This window comes from Brassica rapa, chromosome A07 (assembly GCF_000309985.2).
Source record: "Brassica rapa cultivar Chiifu-401-42 chromosome A07, CAAS_Brap_v3.01, whole genome shotgun sequence".
Taxonomy (NCBI): Eukaryota; Viridiplantae; Streptophyta; class Magnoliopsida; order Brassicales; family Brassicaceae; genus Brassica; species Brassica rapa.
The window spans coordinates 28,495,692-28,521,771 of NC_024801.2; the positions used below are offsets into that span (position 1 = coordinate 28,495,692).

General features: G+C 34.8%; 7 protein-coding genes across 9 annotated transcripts; 3 read left to right on the forward strand and 4 right to left on the reverse strand.

Annotated features, from left to right (window-relative positions):
- The first annotated feature begins 34 nt into the window (after window positions 1-34).
- On the forward strand, window positions 35-1,965 carry LOC103832447 (magnesium transporter MRS2-10). 2 transcript variants are annotated; one of them, XM_009108460.3, is made up of 4 exons: window positions 35-213; window positions 427-1,395; window positions 1,467-1,514; window positions 1,594-1,965. In XM_009108460.3, exons 2-4 carry the CDS (start codon window positions 442-444, stop codon window positions 1,822-1,824), a joined length of 1,233 nt encoding a protein of 410 aa, XP_009106708.2. In that variant the 5' UTR covers window positions 35-213; window positions 427-441; the 3' UTR covers window positions 1,825-1,965. The 2 variants fall into 2 exon arrangements, with proteins under 2 accessions (XP_009106708.2, XP_009106709.2); XM_009108461.3 differs by having other exon boundaries at window positions 132-213; window positions 418-1,395.
- On the reverse strand, window positions 1,940-2,757 carry LOC103832446. Its single transcript, XM_009108459.3, has 2 exons — window positions 2,510-2,757; window positions 1,940-2,239 (listed from the first exon to the last, which is right to left on the reverse strand). Exons 1-2 carry the CDS (start codon window positions 2,673-2,675, stop codon window positions 2,148-2,150), a joined length of 258 nt encoding a protein of 85 aa, XP_009106707.1. The 5' UTR covers window positions 2,676-2,757; the 3' UTR covers window positions 1,940-2,147.
- Window positions 2,758-4,425: 1,668 nt separating this feature from the next.
- On the reverse strand, window positions 4,426-7,491 carry LOC103832448 (probable N-acetyltransferase HLS1). The gene is made up of 3 exons (XM_009108462.3): window positions 6,391-7,491; window positions 6,114-6,244; window positions 4,426-5,353 (listed from the first exon to the last, which is right to left on the reverse strand). Exons 1-3 carry the CDS (start codon window positions 6,592-6,594, stop codon window positions 4,501-4,503), a joined length of 1,188 nt encoding a protein of 395 aa, XP_009106710.1. The 5' UTR covers window positions 6,595-7,491; the 3' UTR covers window positions 4,426-4,500.
- Window positions 7,492-9,444: 1,953 nt separating this feature from the next.
- On the forward strand, window positions 9,445-11,255 carry LOC103832451 (DNA-3-methyladenine glycosylase 1). The gene is made up of 5 exons (XM_009108464.3): window positions 9,445-10,011; window positions 10,297-10,354; window positions 10,447-10,530; window positions 10,614-10,755; window positions 10,833-11,255. The coding sequence occupies exons 1-5, from the start codon at window positions 9,507-9,509 to the stop codon at window positions 11,100-11,102; spliced, it is 1,059 nt and encodes a 352-aa protein (XP_009106712.1). The 5' UTR covers window positions 9,445-9,506; the 3' UTR covers window positions 11,103-11,255.
- On the reverse strand, window positions 11,217-13,134 carry LOC103832449 (probable WRKY transcription factor 40). The gene is made up of 4 exons (XM_009108463.3): window positions 12,797-13,134; window positions 12,020-12,367; window positions 11,792-11,908; window positions 11,217-11,695 (listed from the first exon to the last, which is right to left on the reverse strand). The coding sequence occupies exons 1-4, from the start codon at window positions 13,124-13,126 to the stop codon at window positions 11,345-11,347; spliced, it is 1,146 nt and encodes a 381-aa protein (XP_009106711.2). The 5' UTR covers window positions 13,127-13,134; the 3' UTR covers window positions 11,217-11,344.
- A 3,575-nt stretch (window positions 13,135-16,709) lies between these two features.
- On the forward strand, window positions 16,710-22,959 carry LOC103832453 (metal transporter Nramp1). Of its 2 annotated transcripts, XM_009108466.3 has the most exons (11): window positions 16,713-19,804; window positions 20,591-20,669; window positions 20,768-20,808; window positions 20,881-20,959; window positions 21,032-21,136; window positions 21,218-21,327; window positions 21,403-21,584; window positions 21,672-21,915; window positions 21,990-22,226; window positions 22,325-22,420; window positions 22,498-22,959. In XM_009108466.3, exons 1-11 carry the CDS (start codon window positions 19,724-19,726, stop codon window positions 22,801-22,803), a joined length of 1,560 nt encoding a protein of 519 aa, XP_009106714.1. In that variant the 5' UTR covers window positions 16,713-19,723; the 3' UTR covers window positions 22,804-22,959. The 2 variants fall into 2 exon arrangements, with proteins under 2 accessions (XP_033130300.1, XP_009106714.1); XM_033274409.1 differs by having other exon boundaries at window positions 16,710-19,804; window positions 21,218-21,584.
- Window positions 22,927-25,862, reverse strand: LOC103832452 (cinnamoyl-CoA reductase 2). The gene is made up of 4 exons (XM_009108465.3): window positions 24,685-25,862; window positions 24,413-24,598; window positions 23,892-24,244; window positions 22,927-23,310 (listed from the first exon to the last, which is right to left on the reverse strand). Exons 1-4 carry the CDS (start codon window positions 24,955-24,957, stop codon window positions 23,124-23,126), a joined length of 999 nt encoding a protein of 332 aa, XP_009106713.1. The 5' UTR covers window positions 24,958-25,862; the 3' UTR covers window positions 22,927-23,123.
- Between the last annotated feature and the right edge of the window lie 218 nt (window positions 25,863-26,080).

Below are 26,080 nucleotides of genomic sequence, written 5' to 3' on the forward strand. Positions count from 1 at the left end.
AGTTATCTACCGAACTTTTCGAGCGGTTAATATTCGGTTTAATGGTAGTTACGTATTAAACCGGTAAATTTGAGGTAAACCAGTTAAGAATCGGTTTACATTACGGTTATTAATCTCCACAAGCTTTGCGTTTGCTTCTTCGCATTCACTCAAGGCTAAGGATCCAACGGAGGCAACCCTCGATTCTATTCTCCCGTCGCGTCAACTTTACACGTAAGTGATGTGGATTCTCATGTACAATTTGAGAACCTTTTCTGGTGATCTTTTCTCTGTTTTATGATCATTGGGTGCCAATCACTCGATGACACTTGTACGTTTGTTTGTATGATCGAAAAGGTTTCAACTTTGAATCGTCATTCTTAGTTTTCGAATTTTGATCAAGTTTCATCCTTTGCATGCACTTACTCGCTTTTGTAGTATCTCTAGATTGATCGCCAAACAATGTCTGATCTCAAAGATCGTTTGCTTCCTCCACCCCTCAGAGGAGATTCCTTTTCTCGCCCTTCTTCCTCAGGGAGACAGCCTCTCCTCGGACTCGATGTCTCAGGTCTCAAGAAGCGTGGACAAGGTCTCAAGTCCTGGATCCGCGTTGACGCTTTTGCCAATACTCAAGTCATCGAGGTGGATAAGTTCTCAATGATGCGTAGATGCGACTTGCCTGCACGTGACTTGCGCCTGCTTGATCCTTTGTTTGTGTATCCCTCCACTATCTTAGGGCGAGAGAGGGCTATTGTTGTTAACTTGGAGCAGATCCGTTGTATTATTACTGCGGATGAGGTTTTGCTATTGAATTCTTTAGATGACTATGTCCTTGGCTATGTGGTTGAGCTCCAGCAGAGACTGAAGGCAAGTTCTGTAGGCGACACGTCCCCTGATTACTTGCCTTTCGAGTTCAGGGCCCTTGAGGTTGCTCTCGAAGCTGCTTGTACCTTCCTTGATGCTCAGGCGTCAGAGTTGGAGATTGAGGCGTATCCTTTGTTGGATGAGCTTACCTCAAAGATCAGTACAGTGAACTTGGAGCGTGTGAGGAGACTGAAGAGCAGGCTCGTGGCGTTGACGAGAAGAGTTCAGAAGGTGAGGGATGAGATCGAACAGTTGATGGATGATGATGGGGACATGGCTGAGATGTATCTAACGGAGAAGAAGAAGAGGGTGGAAGGTTCTTTGTATGGTGATCAGTCTTTAGCTAATGATGGTGTCTCTTTCTCTGCGCCGGTGTCTCCTGTTTCCTCTCCTCCTAGCTCCCGGAGACTTGAGAAAAGCTTGAGCTTTGCGAGGAGCAGGCATGACAGTGCAAAAAGCTCAGAAAGCGAAAATGAGAATATAGAAGAGCTGGAGATGTTGCTGGAAGCTTACTTTGTTGTCATTGATAGCACTCTCAACAAGCTAACCTCGGTAACATCAAAACACCATTCCTTTGTGTTATAAACAGGTTTAATCCTCTGTTTTTCTTTTTTACAACTCAGTTAAAGGAGTACATTGATGATACTGAAGACTTCATCAACATTCAATTGGTATTACCTTTTAAAATCTTGATCATATACATTTTGTATCTTTATTTTTTTGCTTAGAATCTATGGTGTTTGCTTGCAGGATAACGTGAGGAATCAGCTGATTCAGTTTGAGCTGCTGCTAACTACTGCGACATTTGTGGTGGCCATCTTTGGGGTTGTGGCAGGGATCTTTGGGATGAATTTTGAGATAGATTTGTTTGAACAGCCTGGCGCTTTCAAATGGGTTTTGACCATTACTGGAGTCTGTGGGGTTCTTGTATTTTTGGGATTCCTCTGGTTCTACAAAAGTAGAAGGCTCATGCCTCTGTGAGGACATAAGTGGTGGCCAGACAAGTAGGAGATTGCTATTATTAGTACTGTCTATGTTTGCTTTTATTAATCATCTGTGACCTTCACAAGATGAAAACAGTGTTCTAGATGAAATATTATGAGCAGTGCTTTATCCTTGTCACTATTTTGTGTTTTGAGGAAACTTTTACATATTCGATACAGAAAACTTCAGTGCAGTGAAATGAAACGTATCTGAACTCTAAGACAACACTGAGATATGTTCATCCAGGACACACATATCTAACTAGAGTTTACAAAAAGGTCTACAAGTGGGGAAGATGAGGAAAAAAGGATTGGAGAGAACTACTTGTCAGAGGATGAAGATGATGAGAGACGGGCTTTACGAGCTTTATCAGCCTTTTCCATGTAATCTTGGTGAGACCGATGCTTTGATCCTAAAACAAACGAGAAATTTAACAAGAGTCAAGTCTAAACATTAGCTCAGTGAAGGAAGAAACCAAAAGTCACATACATAAATCAAATATGATAACAAAAACTCTTATCATTCCTCAGTAATCATCAAACTCCATTTGTTCAAGTCAATCTATCAATCAAAATTCCATTTGGCAGTAATTTAGGAATCCTAAGCTTATGCTATTACGTCATTGAATTACAAATCTAGCAGCTTACACAAAGAAGTTGAATTGGGTTGTAAAAGAAGGGACCTTGATTCATGAGATACCAAGGGATGCCAAAGATGATGGTGATGATCCCGATCCCAGCCAAAACATGCTTCTTTTCTCCACTGTAGACATAGTGCTCCATCTTTGCCCTGAATCCTCCTCCTCCTCCCATGTTTGAAGCTCCGTTGCTCTTGGTCTCATTTCCCATCTCGGTCGGTCCGACAACGTCGCCGTCTCAGGTTTCTCTTCTAAGGTTTTACGACCATCTTGAATGGGCTTTTTTTATTTAGTTAGGCCCATTACCATAACTTTTATTTACAACAAAGTTAAATGGTTTCCCACCATCATTGTCCTAATCAATACTATTAAAAGGGAAAGGAGTTTTAATAAATCTACTTAAAAAAATTGTTTGGACCCTTTACTTTTTTATTTTTTTGGACTTCTCCTTTATATTATAACAATACTTGACAAGATATTTTACCCTATATATAAGCGATTTTTACTCTAACTATCAAACTGGATACATTATTATTTATTCTAAACCATTTAAATAAATTGCTAAACCACTCTACCCAAACAAAATAAATTACATGAGCCAAAACCAAAACACAACCTATTATAACATAACCTTATCGAAATATTCATTTCCCCCACTTTTAAAAACATCAAAATATTCATTTCACCCACAAGGAGCATAGTACCATCGACTACAAAATTAATTTCTAACACAGATAAACTCAAATTAATAAGACCAAATTTTTTAACATAATTAAATTGAGACCCACATTAAATTTAAAATAGGAAAAATCCCAAATACTTAAGAACATAACTAACAAAAATATATGTGAATAAAACATTCTTTTTAAAACCTAACTTTTAATAATGGAACATATGTCTCTCTGATACTTTTATAAAATAGGAAATTGTAGTTTAGATTTATATTAGGGCAATTGTCAATAATAGCACTTTTTGAAGTTTATGTCTCAAAAATAGCATTAGAAGGAGAAAGTCACAAAAATGACATTCATTAAAGGGTAAAATATATCTAATACCTTTGGTTTAAAATTACACAAATAAACAAAAATAAATAAAAATAAATAAAATTAAAATTAAAATATTAAAAAAAAAAGAAATTTTTTTATAGTTTCAGATTATATGTTTTCAGATTCGAAATTTTTATAATTTTTTTTTGAAAATTTTTTTTATTTTTTTTCAAATTTTCTTTTTATAATTTAAAAATACTTTTTGAAACTGTTTTTAAAATTTTTATTTTTTATTTTAGTATTTATTTTTTATAAAATTTTAAACCCCAATTCTAAAACCCCACCCTTAACTCTAAACCCTAAGGTTTGGATTAATTAACCCAAGGGGTATAAGTGTATATTTACCTCTTTAATGAAACCTATTTTTGTGACTTTGAGCCTTGAGTGCTACTTTGGGAACAAAAACTTGGTTTGGTGCTATTTTAGTCTTTTTCTCTTTATATTATAGATATTTATTTAAAAAAAATTTAAAAAATATTCTAATACTTGGTTTTATAATTGGTAGTTTGATTGTTAACATACAATTAAATGTAACATAAATCGTTACTAATAACACTATATTTACACCAGTTTTAAATTGCTATATTATTTTTACACACAAATAAATCTTTAAACAAATTTCGAACAAACTTCAAAAACGCAAACACATGATAAAATTTCATACAAATTAATTGTGCTTATGCAAATGACCTATATATTAGTGATATAATCTTCAAAATTATATGATTCAAACCCTAAATTTCATAATTATGAAAAGCAAAACAAAATTAAACCCGCGCTTTCAAGCGCGGGTCAAAATCTAGTACATGATTATAATATTCTTTTGATATAGAGGATTTCTATGTACAATCCTCATGCCAGTATGTAGAATGTCAGATTTTTTTTCTCTTATACTTACAACCTCAGGACATAGTCTTAACTGTAGAATGTCACATGAAGGTGTTTTTCTTTATCATTTCTATGTACAATCCTCATGCCAGTATTCATTAATTAGATATCACGAGGATCAACAAAAATCACGTTAGAAGAAGAAGATTTTGAGCTACTCCAATCGGAAAGTTCAGGTTCATCGGATAGTTTCTTGAGGCACCAAAGATCTTGAGCCCACGAAAGCCGTTTCCAATGAGGAACAGCCGAAGCTACCGGGTCCAAAGGACTAATCTCCGTCGCAACAGCTCCACATCCTCCGTCGTGTCTCCCAATGTTATGAACAAAATAGCATAAACTTTTCATGAGCCGTGGACCGTCTCTGCCTTCCATGTGCATACCGTACATGAAATAAACCCAAAACTTGTCGAACACGTTAGGGAACGAGGGTAGTTTCATCCACGGCATGCAAGAATCAAGTAATCTCGAACCGGAGCAGCACGCGTGAGTTAACCGGGAAACGCCTTTCATTTGCAGCCTGAATACATCTTTGGTGCTCCATACACTTAATATCGCATAATCCGTTGGGAAATCGCGGTCTAAGCGGTTAGATTTGTGACCGTGTTCTTCTTTTGGGAACGCTATAAACGTTCCTAAGCTGTTGCGGCTGGTTAATATTGCGTCGATGTCACGAGGGAAGAACTCTGAGTCTTTGAAAACCCGGGTGTAGATTGATTCAGCGGTTTTGGTGGTTAACCGGAGGATTGTGATATCTGAACAAATTGGTTTGGAATGGGCGTGAACCGGTTGAACCAGCATTGTCGGTGTACGGAACTTGATGTAGGAACATTTCTTGGTGAACAAGTTAATGGAAGACTCGTTGGTACAATCAGTGGCCATGTACGAGTAAGTTGCGCCTTGTTGTTTAAACCATTCTTCAAGTGTTTGCACCAGTTTTGTTCCTATGCCTAAGTTCCTGCTCGAGAAATCATATTCATTTCTGTATATATTAGTGCGTGGTGTATCATATATGCTTTATCAGTTAAATAAAGTGATATAATTTATATGGAGATTAATTAAATGAGAGGAAGAATCAACTAGGGTGGATACAAGTGTCACCAAAGGGGCAACTTCTTTCTTTTGGATACATAACTTAATTTGGAATCTATCATCAGCTTTACGTTTAATCTTTATTTATTATGTGGAATTGAATTCGAAATTCAAGAAAGCAAAACATATATTCTCACTCACACATTACACATACATAGCATGTAAATAAAAAATTTAAAATTGATTTTAGGCTAAGTGGATTTATATACAAGATTCTTGTATGACTTGGGAGTTTTTGTTTCGAAGTTAATAATTATATAAAATACTTAAATAAGTGCTTTGTGTAGAGGCGTGTATCCATAAAACCGTTACGTATATGTTCATTTTTTACAGAAAAATAAAAGAAAACAACGATTTCAAGAAAACAAAATAGTAACGAAAAGAACTTGTGAACAAATGTGTCTTTGTCAGTTTTATGATCATTAGATAACGGTAGTTGCATGATTACTGTTGAAATACATGAGAGAATAAAAACAGAATTAAAAAGATTTTTCTTTTAACAAAATAGTTGATTTTAGTGTCATCTTCTTTTTTTGTCAAACTTTTTTTTTTTTGTCAAACAGTGTCATCTTCTAAAATTCACATTAGTCATTAATAACTAAAAGCAGAAAAGAAAAAGAAAGTACCGATGGGAAGGTGAAACTCTAAGACCAAGAACATAAGCGAGTTTGACATAGATTGAGTTTCCTCTAGTCACGGTTTTAACGCATCCTCTCACAACTCCCACCATCTTTCTTCCTTCTCCATACTCTGCAACCTACACACCAATAATTTTGATATAAGAAAATTTGCAGTTATAGACTCGTACCTAATGTCAACCCGTAACCCACCTAGACATGTTCATATAGTACTTGTGTTGTGTAATATTTTTTGATATGTTGAAGAGGTCAAAATATGATTTACCAGCATAGTATGGCATGGAAAGTGACGGACGCGACGAACCGGATCTCCTAATAAATCAGAGACCATCACCGGTTTGCCATGCGGTCCGGTCTCATCACATTCACGTTCCATCTCCTCCACGTCACGCTTGTCGGTTTCTTCATCGTATTCTCTCACCACCACCACCGCAGCCGCAGCTACCTCCGCCGCTATTTTACTCGACATTTATGCGTTTTCCCGTGTTGAGACGAAGAACAGTAAAGTGGTGATGTCTTTTTATTTTTTTGGATATATATATATGTGTTTATTTACTTTTGTTGGAGAGGGATTTTCTTGATTTATTGGTGGTTATAAGTTGGAGTTATGTCGTGATGTCATGTATATATAGAGAGATAGAGACTATAAAGGTTATTGGAACCTTTTTATTATTTAAAAACGTTGTTAAACAAATTAAATTATGCATGCAACGATAGTCATGCCATTTTTTTCTTTTAAGAATTATCACATTAATTAATGTTTTTTTTGTAACTCACATTAATTAATGCTTTACGTAAAATAGTCTGTTCATGCAGTTTCTGGTTTGTCAAATCCATTTTTAATTAGTTATCATGTCATCGGAAATAAGACAAAATCTGATGATCGATCGACAGACAAATTAAAAAAAAAATTATAACAGCTAATCAAATAATTTCGATATTAATGAGCCGATTTTATATTGTTAAAAATATAATTAAACGCGACAGGCGACATGATAGATGTAAAATTCTGGTATCTGATTAAAGTATTAATCAGATGTGAATGCTCAAATGATTAAGATAGGCGACTAAAGTCGTACCATTAATATATGAAGCTTAGAGGGAAAAATTAATGAAGTAAAGTTAACTAAGGCATATATGTAAGTAGTGCAGATGGCGGCGGTTCTTTACGCTAAACAAGTGTCATTATTCAGTGATATTATAGTATACAGATATAGCATAAGAGTTACTAGACTTGATTAAGACCACGTATGTAATTATTGGTATATTTTTACTAGATCTTATTTCTGAAAATAATTTACTATTATTAATTGGTATCATATATAGATGGTAAGACTGATAAGATGATAGTATATATATAGAGTTAAGTATTGAGATGACATAACACATGAAAAACTACTTTATCTGATTGATAAAATGTCAAATTTTTAGAAATGGACAAATGTCAGGTTCAAATAATTGAGAACATGAATGTGCTTAGTATTGGTGAATGCCTATAATAATGGATATGAAATCAGAACATCATTTGACAACGACAAAACGAGAAATAGAGAAAACATCGTATAAACCAAGGAGACAAATAGAAAATGACAACAACAATTAGACATATATTAATATTATTTTTAACAAAAACATATTGCATCTATATCTGATTTCTTTTTCGGGAAATTTGTTGTTCTCTTGGATTTTTTGTCGTACGTTGGCTCTCTCTCATTGGCTAGTGATCTCTTTTAGATTGTGTTTGTCTCTCTTTTGATGTAAATATCAACGAACGACGTGGTGTGAAATATGTGATAGAACACTTCACACCTAATCCAACATCCAAACGATAACTACCAGTCTACCATAAACTTTTATGTTACACATATTTAGATAACTAGCGCATTTAGATATCAACTGTTAGGTGAAGCTGAAACACCTTTAGGGATATGATCCGGGAAGATTGAACAAACCTTGGGTTACATAATTCCATTTGGGGTCATCAGAGATCCACAGTATGTTGGGAGTTCTGTGACAGTCGTCCCACAGATCTAGAATGCCCTGCATAGCTGTGAACCTAGGTCCGCGGGAAGAATTGTCACATAATATCATGTTTCTCTTGGGTTCCATTCCAATACAAATAACTATAAAAAATGCTTTTATATCACTTAGTTATCATGTCTCACTCAAATAACTAATCTTCATCTGGTGTCTTGGTTACGTTTTCATGATGCTAGTCGAGTCAAAGGAAGATCCAAATGCTCGTGCTAAATCCGTCTCCTGATTTCTTGTCTCATACCCTACCAGTCAATTATAGAGCTCAACTCCCATGAAAAAAATCAGGTCACTTTAGTACCACATATCTTCTTGTTTGATACTTTTGATTCTCAGCTTGTGTTATTTTTTGGTACCCAAGTTGACTAGAGTTTATATACATAATTCAAAATAGTAACTATTCTCTATTGAATCATGGGCTTCTTCCAATTCCAATCCATTTGATACTGGGCTTCGTTGACGATGTTGAGCTAATTCTGATTAAGAAACTGGGCTATCATGACATAACTTTTGTTTACCTTTATTAGGAGTATACTTGCCAGTTTTTCCATTTTTGAGGTAACAATTATACATTTGTATTTTTTTAGTTTGTGGTCCAACTGAATTGTTAAACTTTTATTCAAAGATTTGGTTTATTTATAGTCTTAGGAAAATGTATCATCCATTTAGCTATCTAATAAAATATAAGATGTTCAAAAAAAAAAAACAATTAAACGATAATTAACGTTAGTAATAAACCAAAACTATAGGGGAAATACCGTGATAAATAAAACAAGAAGATTAAATATGTAATAAAGAAAACCTCAACTGCCTCCCGGCGATTAGATAGATTCCTTATGCGAGAATTCTTTTGGACCGTATACAATAAGAATTTTGTCAGTGGACTAACTAAAACTTTTGTCTTAGCATAAACTAATACACTACAAGACAAAAACATTCCTTCTGATCTACGAAGTACTGTATGTACTTAGTAGTCAATAAATTACTTTGATTAAGGTGTATAGATCTCAAACCGGGTTAAAATGAAAGAGACCCGCTCAATCCGGGTCGGGTCCAACTCCTAACAAGAAAAGGAGCGGAGGAACCAAACCATGACGTGTAGAACAATGACTGGCTAACTTCTCTTCCTTGCTACTCTTCCTTCAAAATCGATTCTTGACGTTCTGGATCGGAAAAGTCATCTCCTCCGAAGTCAAAAAAGCGTTATTTTCTCGTCTCTGTTGCAAAGATTTTCTCTTTTTCACTTTCTCTTATAAGTAAAACCTTAACTCACTCCCGTGATCTTCTCCAGTGAGTGAGCAACTTGATTATTTCGCTACAACATTTTCTTAAAACAATGTGTTGTAAATGCAGCTAGGGTTTCTCGGAATCGGTGCTTACAATTACAATCTCTTGGAATTGGGTTTTGAGGGCTTTTGGGAAATCGCAATTCTTCTTAGTCGTGATCGAAAAGTCGGAGACTTTAGGACAATGTCGGCCTCCGACCGAGAGTTCCGGTCAGTTCTCGTTCCCGCCGGTAACAAGCTGCAGCAGACACCGTTGTCAAAGCCGGTGAAGAAGACCGATAAATCGAAAGACCTAACCTTTACGGCGTCTCCGGCGAAGAAGAGTTCGTCTCCTCTGAGCCCTTCGATCCTGAGGAGGAACGGTGTCTCCATGAACGCATCGTATTCCTCGGAGGCGTCGTCTTCGTGCGAGTCGTCGCCGTTGAGTATGGCGTCTGCTTCGAGCGGGAAGAGGGGTTTGCGGCGTAACGGGTCGAACTCTTCGAGTTCACTGAGAGATGAGAAGGAGACAGGTGATTGCTTCTCTGATGGTCGTAGAAGATGCGCTTGGATCACTCCCAAATCTGGTATTAATCCTTTTTTTCTATCTTTCTTATAATAGCAATTATATTAGTTAGTGTCCTCCTTATGATTCTGAGCTTGACTAGTTTAGAACATTTGTTATTGAGTTTGGAAGTTAGTGTCTGAATCTAGATCTCTCTCTATTGAACAACGACCACATAAATAGGATTAGTTTCTTTTGTCATTTCTCTACACTCATGGGCTTATAGGCCTTTATAACTTTTATCTCGCCTTGAATCCTTTCCTCTGCTATGACTTGACCGATGATGCTGTTTGTTACATGTTAATAGACCAATGTTACATTGCTTTCCACGATGAAGAGTGGGGAGTCCCTGTCCATGATGACAAGTACGTGATCATCTCTCTCTCTCTCTTTTGCTTTTGCCTGAGAGAATGCTCTTTGTGGATTGATTATATTAAACGCTCTTTTCGGTTTGCAGGAAACTTTTCGAGTTGTTAAGTCTATCTGGTGCTCTTGCGGAACTATCCTGGAAAGACATTCTTTCCAAAAGACAAACATTCAGGTAAACTAGAACCAAAGCCTTTGTGATAACATTGATCTTCTTATGAGCTCGAATCTCAAAGTGCTGTCGCTTTGTTCGAACAGGGAAGTATTCATGGACTTTGATCCAATTGCTATATCTGAACTAACAAACAAAAAGAGAACATCCCCTGAGATTGCTGCCACCTCATTACTATCAGAGCAAAAACTACGCTCAATCCTCGAGAATGCAAACCAAGTTCGCAAGGTACTTTAATGTTTATTATAAACCTGATCATAGCTTTTGTGTATTTGTATATGAACTTTTTATTGACTGTTATCCAGATAATAGTTGAGTTTGGATCATTTGACAAGTACATTTGGAACTTCGTTAACCAGAAGCCTACTCAGAGCCAGTTCCGGTACTCTCGCCAAGTCCCTGTGAAGACTTCCAAAGCCGAGCTGATAAGCAAAGACCTTGTCCGCAGAGGCTTCCGCAGTGTTAGTCCTACGGTTATCTACTCCTTCATGCAAACAGCTGGTCTCACTAACGACCATCTCACTAGCTGCTTCAGACACCAAGAATGCATATCCAAGGACGAGACCAGTTCTTAAAAGAAACTCAAGAATGTCCTAGAGAGAAAGGATAGTTAACACTCTGATATGCTTAGTTTGTTATTGTGTGTTGTGTTTGTATTTGTACAGATGTTTTTTTTGTCAAAACTAGAAGAAGTTGCTAAGCTGAATTTATTGGAGATTGCATTGAAACGATTACATGTTAAGCAATGGATATATAATCTACTTTCTCTCATATGCCAAACTCAAATCTAAAAACACTAATAGAATTTGAAACTAAGCTATTTCTCGGTTTGATTCTTTTGGTATAGTCTCCCGGTAACAGCTGCTGCTAATGCTGCTGTGAAGTTAGGATCTCTTGTCAAGGAAGAAGCCATTTGCTCCACCAAAAGCTTCTGTACTTCTGGAAATTCGATTCTTGATGGGCTCCTCACTTTCTTGGATTCAGTCAAATCAACAGGCTTAGCCAAGCTACACCTTCCATTGGCTGCAGCAGCTGGTGCAACCGGACCACCAAGAGAAACGTAACGGTTTAAGCCATTGTTTGAATCCATCTGCGATGGCATTGGATGGTTATGTTCACCCTCGTAAGTAGCTACCAACACGGACTGATCCTCCACACTTCTCTGAACCTGAAAGACATAACCAACAATTAATTTTAAGATGCAGGCTTGATTTATGCAACGGTGTTATCTTCTTCATTATTGTCTTAATAGTAGTAAGTATACCTTCTTTTTGACAGCACAGCTAGGAGCACAAGCACATTTGAAGTAAGCTCTTGGAGAGGGATTGTCTCTAGTAACTTTTTGTCCATATTTCCTCCATTGATACCCATCTTTCACAACCTATAAGCAACACAAACTTCTAAAATTAGTAAACCATATAAACAAAAAGTTTCTATAAATATATATATATATATATATACCATAGTTACTAGTTTTCATTAAAAAGCTTACAAGGGTGGTGTCAGAAGCTTCGGTCTTGTAATAAACCCTTGAGACTTTCTCCTTTACAACAGTCTCTTCTCTCTGCTTCTTACACAGATACTGATCATCTTGATCCGTAGAGCTGCTCTCCGATACTCCACCAATAACCGCTGAACTAACTGCTTCATCTCTCGCTGGAGATTTGCGTTTCTTGGGAGGACTGGTTTGCTCTCTCTCGGCCGTGTTGTTGCTCTTGTTAACATATTCCATCAGCTGTTTCCTTACGACGTTGTAGTTGTCACACATCAAAGTTAGCATCTCCGAGAGCTTCTTGTTCTCAGCGTTCACTCTTTTTAATTCGTCCACCAATGCATTTGTCTGTATATTAATCATTTATATATATCGCATGAAGTTAGTAACAAGATATGCATAAATTAAAAAAAAAAAAAAGATATGCATAAATATATCATAACTTTATACAACCTATAATCTGCTGTCACTATTAAATTTGAAGAACTCAACACATGAATTAGTAGCAAGCCTTTATTTTGTTAAAATACAAGCAGTTTTTATGAACTTTATAAATAAATATAGCAAGTATATCTAAATAATTTGTATGAATACATACATATATATATATATATATTAACATATGAAAATCTGTATATATTTGTGATCGTAGATGAAAAATATATATACATGTGTTCATATATAGTGATGAAATACTAATTAAAAAGTTCCATAGAGATATGTGTTAATGAATTTTTCTAGAAGATGTAAAGGATCAAGAATAGGAGAGAAGCATACCGTGGAATCTTCTTCAACTCGCATACGAGTAATACCGATAGTGAGATCTAAAGAAGTATCGACCAAAGACGATGAGTACTGGTCCATGGATGTATAAATATGAAGAATCTTCTTGGATCTTGATTCTTGAGAGTATGTACGTATATGCGCGTGGGAGTTCTGTAAGCTGAGAGATTCGTAGTAAGAGTCGATCTTATTGGGTTCTTGATCTGGGATGGTGGAAGAAGGAATGATTTTTGATTCTATATATAAAGGGAGGAAACAAGGTGGAAGGAGAGAGCAACATGTGCTCTTTTCATTTTCATGCAATAAACTATATGGTCTTATCATATTCCACCTCTTACTTTTAGTCGTTAAGACTCTCAACTCGTCTTCTCTCGGGTCCACCCACACTCGCACACGTATTTGGTCCATTAATCCATATTACCACCGGACCATTTCTGTACTATTGTAGTAGGGTATGTTCTTGATTTTATTTTTTAATACTGTTGGTTGACTTTCTTTTTTATCAATGCCGACATTTGGCATAGTGGGACAACATATTTATGTCGAGTCCCATATTTTTTAAAGGTAGTAGATATAGATTATTTATTTGTTTTCCAAAAAAAAAAAAGATAGATTATTTGGTTCTTATTTTTTCATAACAATGTTGTAACCGATTCTACTCTCCCTAAAACCATAGTAGGAGAACTCAAACTGTAGTGATCTCTTAACCCGGATGATAAATATTTAAACAATTAAACCACCATATATTAGTTCGTTACCTATTCTTTTGTAAGAGTTTTTTTCTGTGAACAATAAATACGTTAAAATATTGAATACTTTATATATAGAACTCAAACTTACTCTATATTCTTTTGGAAAACAGGGATTGACTTCTTTTATTGGTTAGTTGGTTTACCATACAACAAATATACGCTATTTTAAATCCAGAGTTTGTGGTCATTTCGATTGTTTATAAACTGAACATACAAATGATGATGCTTAATCATTTGGGCATCAACCAAAATAGAAATAAAGAAATCATTACCTGGCCTAGTCGTTAAGCAAGCATACATATACTAACATAGTAACATGAGACCTAAACATCAGACAATAATTATAATGCCGTTTTATATACCTATATACATAAAATATGATTATGAACGGCATGTGCGATAATATAAATATATAGTATAAGTTTATAATAATGAAATGTAGTAAAGGGCGTGTTTAATTAGAAAGTTTTATATTCTGTTTTCAGAAATGATTACTTGTGGTTGACAAAAAAATATAATCGGTACAATGTGGTATAGGTAATATAGTATATAGAGTGTGCGGAACGTGGTTTATATGTTTTTAACGCGAGTCATTAGTAATTTAATTATTTATGTAAACCTGTTTCTTGTTAAGTTGTTCGGTCAAAGTCAAGCCGACACGGCTTTTCAAAAACAATTGGACAAGTGACGATACTAATAGATGACGCACTTTATCAAATCTTAGTTTCCTTCTTCCTACTTTTCATTTTTAAGAACCAATTAGATTAGTTGATAAAAAAAAAGAACCCAATTAGATTTACTACTACTATAAATTAATTACACTCAAGAGACTTTAACAATTATATATGCTGTTTAGTCAAGCCTACTCGGCGTTTCAAAAACTACTGGGACGATTGACAATTTTGGATGACTTGATCTCTTTTTCATTTTCTTTTTTCATTTGTTTTACCATTCAAGAATCTAAAAGAAATCATATGTTTAACCGAATAATTTATGCTAAGATTAGAGATCAGATCACCAAAAGACATAATTTGACCTCATGCATATCCACTATCCGAAAAGATACTTGACTGAGCTAGAGATGGAATAACCATATGCCGATCATTTTGGACTTTATCATGCATTATACTATATATATACTTCACTCCTTTCACATCCCATTCCACGTACAAATGTTATTTAGATAGATGATATTAAATATCCTATTAATTATTACAATCATATAAAAAATCTTACGCATCGTAGAAAAGCTTATTTTGAAAATTCAAGCCATTTTTAATCAGTTGATGAAATCTTGTTGTATAACCTATAAATCCTATAAAATATACTCGAATTACAATTTACAAACTTACAATCATAACAGATCACGTTTTACTGGTTATATTCGTAGCAGTTACTGTAATCAAACTGTTCAAAAGATGGATCCCCATTGACGAATGTCGTAAAGGAAAAGTATGGCTGCTAATAGTTTCTTTATTAAGAAAAAATCGAACTAGGTTGGTTCTTATTCTTACAGCACTCGACGAACAATTTAGTCATAAATCAGATAATTGTTTAGTTTGCAAAAAAGAAAAAAAACCTCATATAGCATGAAATTATTTATAATCAAGGACTACATTCATTTTGAATGATTTATAAGCTAGTTAGATGCCAATACGCCATGCACACGTTCACTATATTTATGTTTTGGTCAAACACTATACATGCATGAATATTTGAGAATGGATTATAGAGTGTCCGTGTAAAAAAAAGGATTATAGGGTGTCCAAGAATAAGATCTGACCGACCAAAAATTAAACGAATTTGTAGTGGAAAAATAATAAAATATAGGTCGGTGATGGGATATATTGGACGTCACTGATGATGATGAAGTTAGGAAAATGAAAATACAAGTGGACAAAAAATCAACCAAAAAGCAAAACTATTCTCGTCCAGAAGACAGAACAGAAGCAGCCAAGTAACGAAAGCACAATTCCTTTCCTTTCCAGTATTTTGAAGACTTTGACCGTTGACTTCGAAACACCTTACACACGAGTGGTTTGGTTTAGATCCATTCCTTCCTTGTCTGTCTTCTTCATCCTTTTATTCAAACAAATAGCCATCCAGTTTTTTTATTAAGATTCAGAAAACAAAAGGCATAGACCCATACGTTTTATTAATTTTGGAAAATGTCATATTCTGTTGACAAGAAATTTAGATGAATACATTGCAGATAATCTAGTTACAAAGTGTTGCATGTCAATATGTCATCTCCTTATGTATAAACATATGTCTACGTTTTTGTTAGTCAAAAATCTTAAGTAGACATGGATACCAAAACATAGAAATCTAGATTAATTTGTTTCAATTTCTTCAAAAGTATCGCCCCGATACTATAGCTATATTTCTGAAACCAAAGAAGTAATGGAATTGAAAGTTTGTTTTACATTTTAAGAGGTTAAAGCTATAATGGCTTTCTTTTCCTTTGTGATATTATTCTGTATCTTGGACCTCTTGGTTAGTTAAGCAGTAGGTCCTCCAGAGATGCATTGAACTTAGCAAAAGGAACAAAATGCCGTACAATTCAAAGGTTCATGAACTAATAAAGGTCTAAAACATGTGTTGGCTATTAAATATATTAATATGATATTCTTAATTCCTCTTGCCTTTTTGGAAATGGTCTTTTGGTTTTTGTCTCTAGTGCCCACGTTCACTTAATAACACGACCAAGTATGAAAAAACAAAGACTAATCCCAAATGCTAGAGTCTACTCTTCTTCTTCTTTTTTTTTTTTGAGAAAGAAAAAAAAGAGAGTAGTTTTGCTAGAGTCTACTCTTACACATATGGTTTTACTTCTTTTTGCGTCATTTTTTTCCTAATTAGGCAGTTTTTTGGGAAATTGCCACAAATAACATATTTATAGTACCACTTTTTATATTTACAATAACCACTTTTACCTTCATTTTTAATGAAGAGTAAAAGACAATTATATCCTTAGGGTTAATTAATCTAGACTTAAGGTTTAGAGTTGAGGGGTGGGATAAGGTTTTTGGAATGTGAAATTTGTGATTCTAATAAATATATAAATAAATACTTAAAATATATATAAAAAAATTTAAAAAATAGTTTCAAACATAATTTTCGTTTTTCAAAAAGAAATTTGAAAAAAAAAAATTTATAAAAAGGTTCGAATTTGAAAAAGTATAATTCGAAAACATAAAAAAATTGTACTTTATTTTTTATTTTTTATTTAAATAATAATTTATTATATATATAAATAACAAGGGCATAAGAGTCTTTTGCCATTTAATGAAGAAGATATTTTAAAAATGTTTTCTTAGTGGTGGTAAAAATGAAAAGTGATACCATGAAAATGGTAAACATATAATTTCCTTCAGTTTTTTCATATATTGATAGATGAAAAAGCTGCATAATACATAACCCTTTATATAGTTTTAATATATTTTATTGATTTAACCCTAATCATAGAATTTTCCTATTGAAAAACAAAGGTTCTATATATAGAAACTTCTTCGCGTATTTACTGCTACTTTAAACAACATGGAACTGACTGTGACATGAATTCAATGAATGATTCTTCAAATAGTATCCATTACCGTAAAAGTGAAGCCATCAGAGCAACAGTGTGTTTCCGTGAATTACACGTTTTTCTTTGACATCTATTTTGTATATCAATATTTAGTTCGATGGTTCGAATTGGCTTCACGTCTCTTTTGTTTTCTTGAAATATAAATTATACTTTTCTTTATGGTAGATGGCCGACCAAAAATGACTTATCTATGAAATAATATTAATACGGTTTCTATTGATTCAAATATTCTCCTGACGAGTTCGTGTCAGAGTCTTATTGGCAATTCAGTGCACGAATATGTCTCTAAATAAGATAAACCAATGAAATGTTAACCGTATTTGCATATCAGATTATCATTTCCCCTGCCAATTATGTAGTAATTAGATTATAAACTTTGAATAATCTATGATAGCATGTTTGAGTTATTCATGTTACATTATTCAAATAATTTTCTTCTTTCAGTTCTGTAACAAATACTCCCTATGTATTTGAAATATTAATATTTTAAAATTTTCATACATATTAATAAAAAATAAATACATATTTTTATCTATTGACTTTTAGTTTTGTTTTTAAATTTTGTTTTCTTCCCAATAAAATTATGCCACAATTTTAGAATTACATTTATATTTTAGTTTTAAAGTAAAATGTAACAACTAAAGTCTAAAACATCAATTTTCAAATACAATTTTTTTTTTTTAAAAAAAAAATTTGTATAAACTTGATGTCCAAATTTTTTAATTTTTTTTATTGATGATGCCAATAACAATAGAAAAGAGACATGATTGTTGATTACAGAACAAGATAAAGCCAATCAATTGCAATATTACATTGTTTTATTCTTGTTTTTGGTATGAACCTTTTTAAAGAGGATTCCAAGAAACAAATTGTGCTTCTCTCAATGATAATATCACCAATTCACTGAAAAAGTAACAGAGCAAACAATGTATAGACAATTCATTAATTATACAACTTGTAGCAATCTTCTCATCAGATTAGAAGTCAGTTGCTTCATAACCATATTCTCCAACTTGGAAACCTATGTTTAGAACTTTCATAGTCACAATGTAAAACTCTTGTGTCACATTAACAAAAAAGTGTCAAAACAACAAAATGAAATGGATGCTTAGCATCAGGTGACTAATAGAACTATCAATGGATACCAAACTTTCACAAGACAAACACGCAATCAAACAAACTGTATATAGACACATTTTTTTTTTTTTGAATTGAATGTTAAATTTAATCAAAAAAAAATAGACTGTTTTTTACATCAATTGTAACTTATTTTCACCATATTATAAAATAAAAGATCTGTTTCCCTAACTTCTTTACTCCTCCTCAATTATGTCTGGTATCAAACCAGTAAACCATCGGTTCTGCTAACTCCTTATTATCTTTCCTCTGTAAAATGGTGATGTCCTGTTCCTCATATTTTTGTCAATCGGTTTTATCAAAAGAGACACAGAATTATCACAAGACAAACACGCAATCAATAACATTGGCTTCCTATACTGACCCCCCGCGACCTGCAACTAATTGTTTCTCTCGTGATCCTATATTTGTCAAGGAGCTTATCACCAGTGATGGTAACCATAGACACTGGAATGGTGAAGCCTTAGCTAATTTCTTAAATGCTGAGGACAGAGCCATAGTAAACCAAATCTTCTTGGCAAAGGAAGTTGAACCTGATAAGATTGTTTGGTCAGTTTCTCGTAATGGCTTAAAGCTAGGCAGGATTTGGCTACAGAGATTAATGGACAGCGGTTTATTCAAGCATCAAAAAAAAACGGACACCGGTATGGTCAAGACCTCCCGACGGCTTTGTTAAATGTAATGTCGATGCTTCTTTTGATCCAAATACGAAAAGAGTGAAATGTGGATGGATTGTACGTGACGCTAATGGAGTAGCACGATATTGAGGTTCGGCTTGGTTAGGAGAAGCATGCGCACTGTTTTGGACATCTTCAAGTAGAATCAACAGAGTATCGTCTTCGTAATGTTAGTCGTGATATTCTTATGGCTGCTTTGACTTTCAAGAAACGGAAGTGTGTTTATACACCTCGTCAGGCAAATATTCCAGCTCACCGATTGGCACAGAAAGTACCTCCTACATCATATTTTTATTCATCGTGTTTAAAAATCCTCCGTACTGGCTATCTTGTAGTTTCACAAAGACTATATATATACTGTCAAGTTAATAAATTCTCTCCAATAGTTATATTTTGTCGAAAAAAAACAAGATTCGTAATATTAAAAATTAATTAAAAAAAATTGTTATTTAGTTAAGGGTTAGTTAGAGTTCAACCGTAAAAGAAGGGAGCGTTGAGTTACGTAGGTTTTAGTTAGGGAAAAGTGTGTTGGGAAAGGAGAAAAGTGTGTTTGGCGTGTGCTATAGTGTTCTTGTAAGTGTAAAACTACCATATTACGTAAATCTTTCTTAATGAATCCACGATTTTGTTTGTGATTAAAAAGAATAAATCCACCATAAAATCTCCTTAAAGCTCGCCTCAGGTTTACCTCTATATATACGTAGTTTGCGCACTTTCTTTTATCAATACTCAAAATCATTCACAAAGAAATTACTTAGTAAGAGAGATGGCTATGGCGGATGCTTCTGGACCTCAATTGATTTCTACCACCGGCGATGCTGATTCTGATCAAATTATTGTCCCTGAGGTTTGTTGTTTAATTTTCATTTATCTAATCCCAAGATTTGGCTCAAAAACCCTAGAATATCATATATACTATATTTTTTTCTGAAAAACCCTAGAATATCATGATGCCGACAATCACCAAGTCTATAGATTTGGCTCAAACCCCCCCTTAAACATATGTTTTGTTTTGTTTTTAATCTTAAGAAAACTCATTCGCTTGATTCGTAATATTACTAATTCCATAAAATTAAATGAAGAAATCGCTGTCATAGTCAATAACATGCATATATAATCTCATACTCTAATGTTGCCTCACATAAGCAACATGCTATCTCATGGGAGCCGACTGGCATCGTTTATTTCTGTCTCACATTATTTCATTTGCCTTTTTGTAGTAGCTGTTTATTGGGTTCTGTGAACCTATGTCTCTGAGTTTTCGGAGAACAATGTTACTTTCAGTGTTATAATTAGAAAAAAAAATATAAGCAAAATGACAGATGACGTTTGTTTGATCTATAATCACCAAGTTTATAGATTTGGCTCAAACCCCTCGTAAACATATGTTTTTATTTTGTTTTTTTTTAATCTTAACAAAACTCACATGTATTCGCTTAATTTATTACTAATTAACTGAACTAGTCAAAATCCAATAAATGTCCATAAAATGAAGAAATCGCTGTCATAGTCAATAGAACAGACTTGAAAACATGCAGATAATCTTGATTTTGTACTTCTTAGATATAAGCAAATGACAGAATACGTTTGTTTGATCAATAATTTTGTTTGATGTCTTTACATATATATGCAGAATAAGAGCTGGAAGAATTTCTTTGCCTACTTAGGACCTGGTTTTCTTGTTTCAATTGCATATATTGATCCTGGAAACTGTAAGATCATAAACCAGATTCACTTTCCTATATCATCTCCATTAACTATCAGTTGCTTAATGCTTTTTTTTTTTAATTATTCTTCATGTGTTTTGCAGTTGAGACTGATCTACAAGCAGGAGCACAATACAAGTATGAGGTGCATAAACTCTTCCCCTACTCACCTTATTTTTTCGATAAAAATAAATATTGATTTCTTTGTAATAAACAGTTACTTTGGATCATATTGGTGGCGTCTTGTGCGGGTTTGGTGATTCAATCTCTGGCTGCCAATCTTGGTGTTGTCACAGGTTATGTTACTCTTTGGTTATAAGTTTTTATACATCAACTTTGCTGAATTTATTTTGGTTATATCATCACAGGAAAACATTTAGCTGAGCATTGTAGAGCTGAATACTCCAAAGTTCCGAACTTTTTGTTATGGGTTGTTGCTGAAATTGCAATAGTCGCTTGTGACATTCCAGAAGGTACCAAATTTCTATACTCTTACTTTGTTTCTATAATTTCTCTGTTAGTGCTAATCATTCTTGGTTTACTTTTTTATATAGTAATCGGAACAGCTTTTGCACTGAACATGCTCTTTAGCATACCCATATGGATTGGTGTTCTTCTTACAGGCTTAAGTACACTGATGCTTCTCGCACTTCAACAATACGGGGTATTCTTTTCTTTGATCTTTTTCCATGTCACGGTGCTATGTATAGTCAAGCCTTATGATGTTTGTCATTCACAGGTAAGAAAGCTGGAGTTCTTGGTTGCATTTCTCGTGTTCACAATAGCTATATGCTTCGTCATTGAGCTACACTACTCAAAGCCAGACGCAGGAGAAGTCCTACATGGTCTCTTTGTTCCACAACTCAAAGGAAATGGTGCAACTGGTCTTGCAATCTCTTTGCTTGGAGCTATGGTTATGCCGTAAGCTCACAGTTTCTTCACCAATATTCATAAGAGATTTTTTTTTTCCTTAATAAAAATCTTATGCGATCATTTCTTTTTCCACAGGCACAATCTCTTCTTGCACTCTGCGTTGGTTCTCTCGAGGAAAATCCCACGTTCATCTACTGGCATCAAAGAGGCTTGTAGGTTTTACTTGATAGAAAGCGGACTGGCTCTAATGGTGGCCTTTCTTATAAACGTCTCTGTGATATCAGTAAGTGGTGCTGTTTGTAATGCCTCGGATTTAACCCCCGAAGACCGAGCTAAATGTGAGGATTTGGACTTAAACAAGGCTTCGTTTCTTCTACGGGTAACTTGCTTACTACGGCTTTTGTTTCTTTCTATAATGTTTCAGAACATTAAAGCTTGTTTGTTTTCAAACAGAACGTTGTGGGTAAATGGAGTTCAAAGCTATTTGCCATCGCACTTCTTGCTTCCGGACAGAGCTCAACTATTACCGGAACATATGCTGGACAATACATCATGCAAGGGTTTCTTGATCTAAGACTTGTTCCATGGCTCAGGAACTTCTTAACAAGATGCTTAGCTATTATCCCGAGTCTAATCGTTGCTCTCATTGGTGGTTCAGCTGGAGCTGGAAAGTTAATCATCATTGCCTCGGTAACACAATCTTTCCCATCTCTAGCTAGTCACATCTATATATTTATATGACTTTACCATAAACAAATCAATTCATTGGTTGAATAAACTGTGAACAGATGATCTTATCCTTTGAGCTGCCCTTTGCGTTAGTTCCTCTTCTCAAGTTCACTAGCTGCAAAATCAAGATGGGTTCACACGTAAACCATATGGCGGTATGCATAACTCATTTTCACTGAACCAAGGAAAAATGTTATCAATTAACTTCATATGTTTCCTTTTTATCTAACAGATTTCAGCTTTGACATGGGTCATTGGTGGTTTAATCATGGGGATAAATATATACTATATAGTAAGCAGTTTCACTAAATTGCTTATACATAGCCACATGAAGCATGTCCTTGTCGTCTTTTGTGGAATTCTTGGGTTCACAGGCATTGCCATCTACTTAGCCTCCATAGCTTATCTTGTCTTTCGAAAAAACGGAGAAGCTGGTCCTCTTCTTGCTTCGACTAATTCACAAACTGTGGAGACACTTCCAAGACAAGACATTGTCGACATGCAGTTTGGTAAAGCGTCTACATCCAATGCTGATTGAATCTTATACAATCATATCAGTACTAGGACTCAAATGAATACCTTTCGATAGTGGTTCTTAGATTTTATAAGAATTCTTTTTTTTTTTCTAGTAAGTTTTATGTAAGGAACAACGTTACAATCATGACATCGGATAATAAAATCATTGTTTCCACTATCATATCATACATTATACATACGAGTGACATTCTAAATTACGAAAAGAAGAGGGCATTCAGCTATATATAATTGTATATATGCTTCAAGATTAAACAAATATAACTTAGTAAAATCAAACGTATTTTATGTGGGTATGATCAGAGATGATGGTCGTATCGTGTTCTAGGATTCGATTGTGACGTTGTCTTGGTTGGAATATTGAGGAAGAGGAAGATGACCTTTCTCTTGCAAGCTCTTGACAGAATCGTAGAGAGATTGCTTGATGGGTGTAAACTCCAACCCTAAGTCTTTTATCTTCTGAGTAGTGAACTTGTATGGCTTTGCCCTTGGATTCTTATCGTCCGAACACCTACAAATATTATAATAAGCACACTATATGTTAATAACATAGCCTGGAAATGGCTTCTTGTATATGTAACGTATCAACTATTGAACTAGCCAAAAGAGACACAAGTCATGAAACTAGTGACCAAACTATGGAGTAGGTGAAGAAAGAACATACTGTTAACACTCTAGTTCTTTTGTCAAATGAATTTGGACCAGTAACAAGACTACACCATTTTTAGTATAAATCCAAAGAAAAACAAACATAAACACGTGTACATATAGGATTTTGTAAGATCTCAGCGTAAGCAGTAGGTGAAACATGATGTGGACCTTGTGATGTGAAGTTAGTACATACCAATTTTGATATATGGGACAAATAGTAACACATTTCAATACCAACTACCACTCATGTCCCTTTTATCCTAACTAATTTATTGATTTGTTGAAAAAAAGAGGATAATCTTGATTAGATTGTTTCGAGTATCAAAAATCAAACTCAAATAGTTTGTAAAATCCAAGGTTGTATTTTACTAGACCCACAAGATCGTGTTGACTTTAATATAATTTTGACCAAAGAGTTAAAAAGGTCAAACGTGGACTTACTTGGTGGGAAGTGGATACTCCGGGAAGAATTTAGCAAGAATCTCGACAACCTCGCCGCGGTGAAGCGCGGTCTCGGCGAGGATGTAACGGCCTGAGGCAGAGGATGATTCGTAGACCATAACATGGCCTAGTGCCACATCACGGACGTCCACGTAGACCTGAGTAAGGTTAGCATAGGTCTTGGCTGAGCCGGTGAGATACTTGAGAATATGGACTAGGCTAGCGTTGACCGCTGACTGGAGCGGTGGTCCAAGAACTAGAACCGGGTTTAGCACCACCAAGTCCACACCTTTAGCCTTCGCCGTCTCCCATGCTGATTGTTCCGCCACCATCTTCCCATAGCAATACCAATTCTACAAGGCACCGATAAAATAGGTCAGAATTTGAGAAATTAAGTTTTAAGGCTTGACATGTGACCTTATTACAGCCACATGGTTACATGTATTTCGGTCGGTGGGTTTGAATAAAACTCCATGCAAAAAATATATAGACCAAGATATAAATATATATAATAAATATACCTTTGTGTTTTTGCAGAAATCAAGATCACTCCAACAATCTTCGTTGACTATGGTTTGAGGGTCACGGTTAGGGTTCATGTAAACAGCACCGATAGATGACGTGAACACCACACGCTTCACCTTGGCTTTAGCCGCCGCGTCGATCACGAACTTGGCTCCGTTCACCGCCGGTTCCAACATTGTCTCCTATATATTTACCTTAATAAATAAGATTAAACCTAATAAAACAGAGTAATATTATGGATTTAGGAAAATTAAATATAGTTACTAACGGGGTCATCGGTCATCGGAGAAGCGGTGTGGAAAACGCCATCGCAGCCATCTATTGCGGCACAAAGAGCTTCGTAGTCGAGAAGATCAGCACTGTGAAGAGTGAGTCTTTCTTTGGCTCCATCGAGCTCTCTGAGGTGGTTGTTCTTGGGATCAGCTGGGTTCCGCACGGTTCCTCTAACGGTGTAGCCTCTCTCCAAGAGTAACTTAACGATCCAAGAAGCAATGTAGCCACCGGCTCCAGTGACGCAAACAAGTTTCCCGTCGGCAGGCATTTTTTTCTGTTGGGTAAGAAGGTTTAAGAGAGAGAGAGAGAAATGTTATAAGTTATGATGTGTCGTTTGGAGGAAGCGTTCTGGTTTGTATTTATAGAGACATCAAAAGAAGTCACCGTTTCATAAGTTACAACTTGGCTTTATTTCACCTAACCAAGGTAAAGAGTTGGTGAATGAAGAAGGAACTATCGGGAATCATATTTGATTTGATTTATTTTAAGGACACTAGAGAATAAGTGGAATAGTTTCAAAGTTGTAGGTGATAAGTGTAAATGCATTCCCATAAAAGGTCAAACAAAATCGTCAACCAAAGGTGTTGTGAATCTGTCTTTTACTTGCCAAGTGGAAAGCCTTATTTGGTTGGCTTTTAAATTTCAGGAAATTGCCAAATATATTTGAAAACAACAAAAGAAAATTTGTCAAAATATATTTTAAAACAACAGAAGAAAATTGCCAATTACTCCAACTATTAAGTTTTTTTTTTCTTTGGCAATGGCAGCATTCCCTTAAGTTAATAATCCATGTATATGGAGTTCTAGAAGTCTGAAGACCTTGATAATAATAAGTTAGTATATTGTACGTACGTTCTTTAAAATCTATATACAAATCTAGGAGTTATGCCTTGTCTTTTGTAGTTTGTTTCTTCTTGGTGTATTATCCATTATCTTGGCTTAAACTTATAAATCTTATATACCCTAATTAAAAAAAAAACAAGGGGTGGTGAGAGGTTGAGAATATTGACATTGACAATATTGTACATGAATTAATGTAACTTAAAAGCCAGGGGGGCCCAACCTGTTTACTAATACGAAAGTTCCCCTGAGCATAAGTCCGTATTTTTCAACTAATTAACCAATTAATTTGATGTACTACGTGAAAAACATTTACTATATATATCTTTTGTTATAAATAAAAGTAACATCATTCTTGACCATTAGATTGATATTGCTTTTTTGATAGCAACTATTTTAAAGAAAAGAAGACTGACAAAAGTAAGACTTTGCAAGCCATCTTTGACAAAGTTAATATTTGGACAAGATGAGTGTCTTATTCAAACCGTGTCCTGTCCCGAGATGGTTGAATGTAATTGAACACACAGAAAATTTCCGAGCGGTTTCTCAAT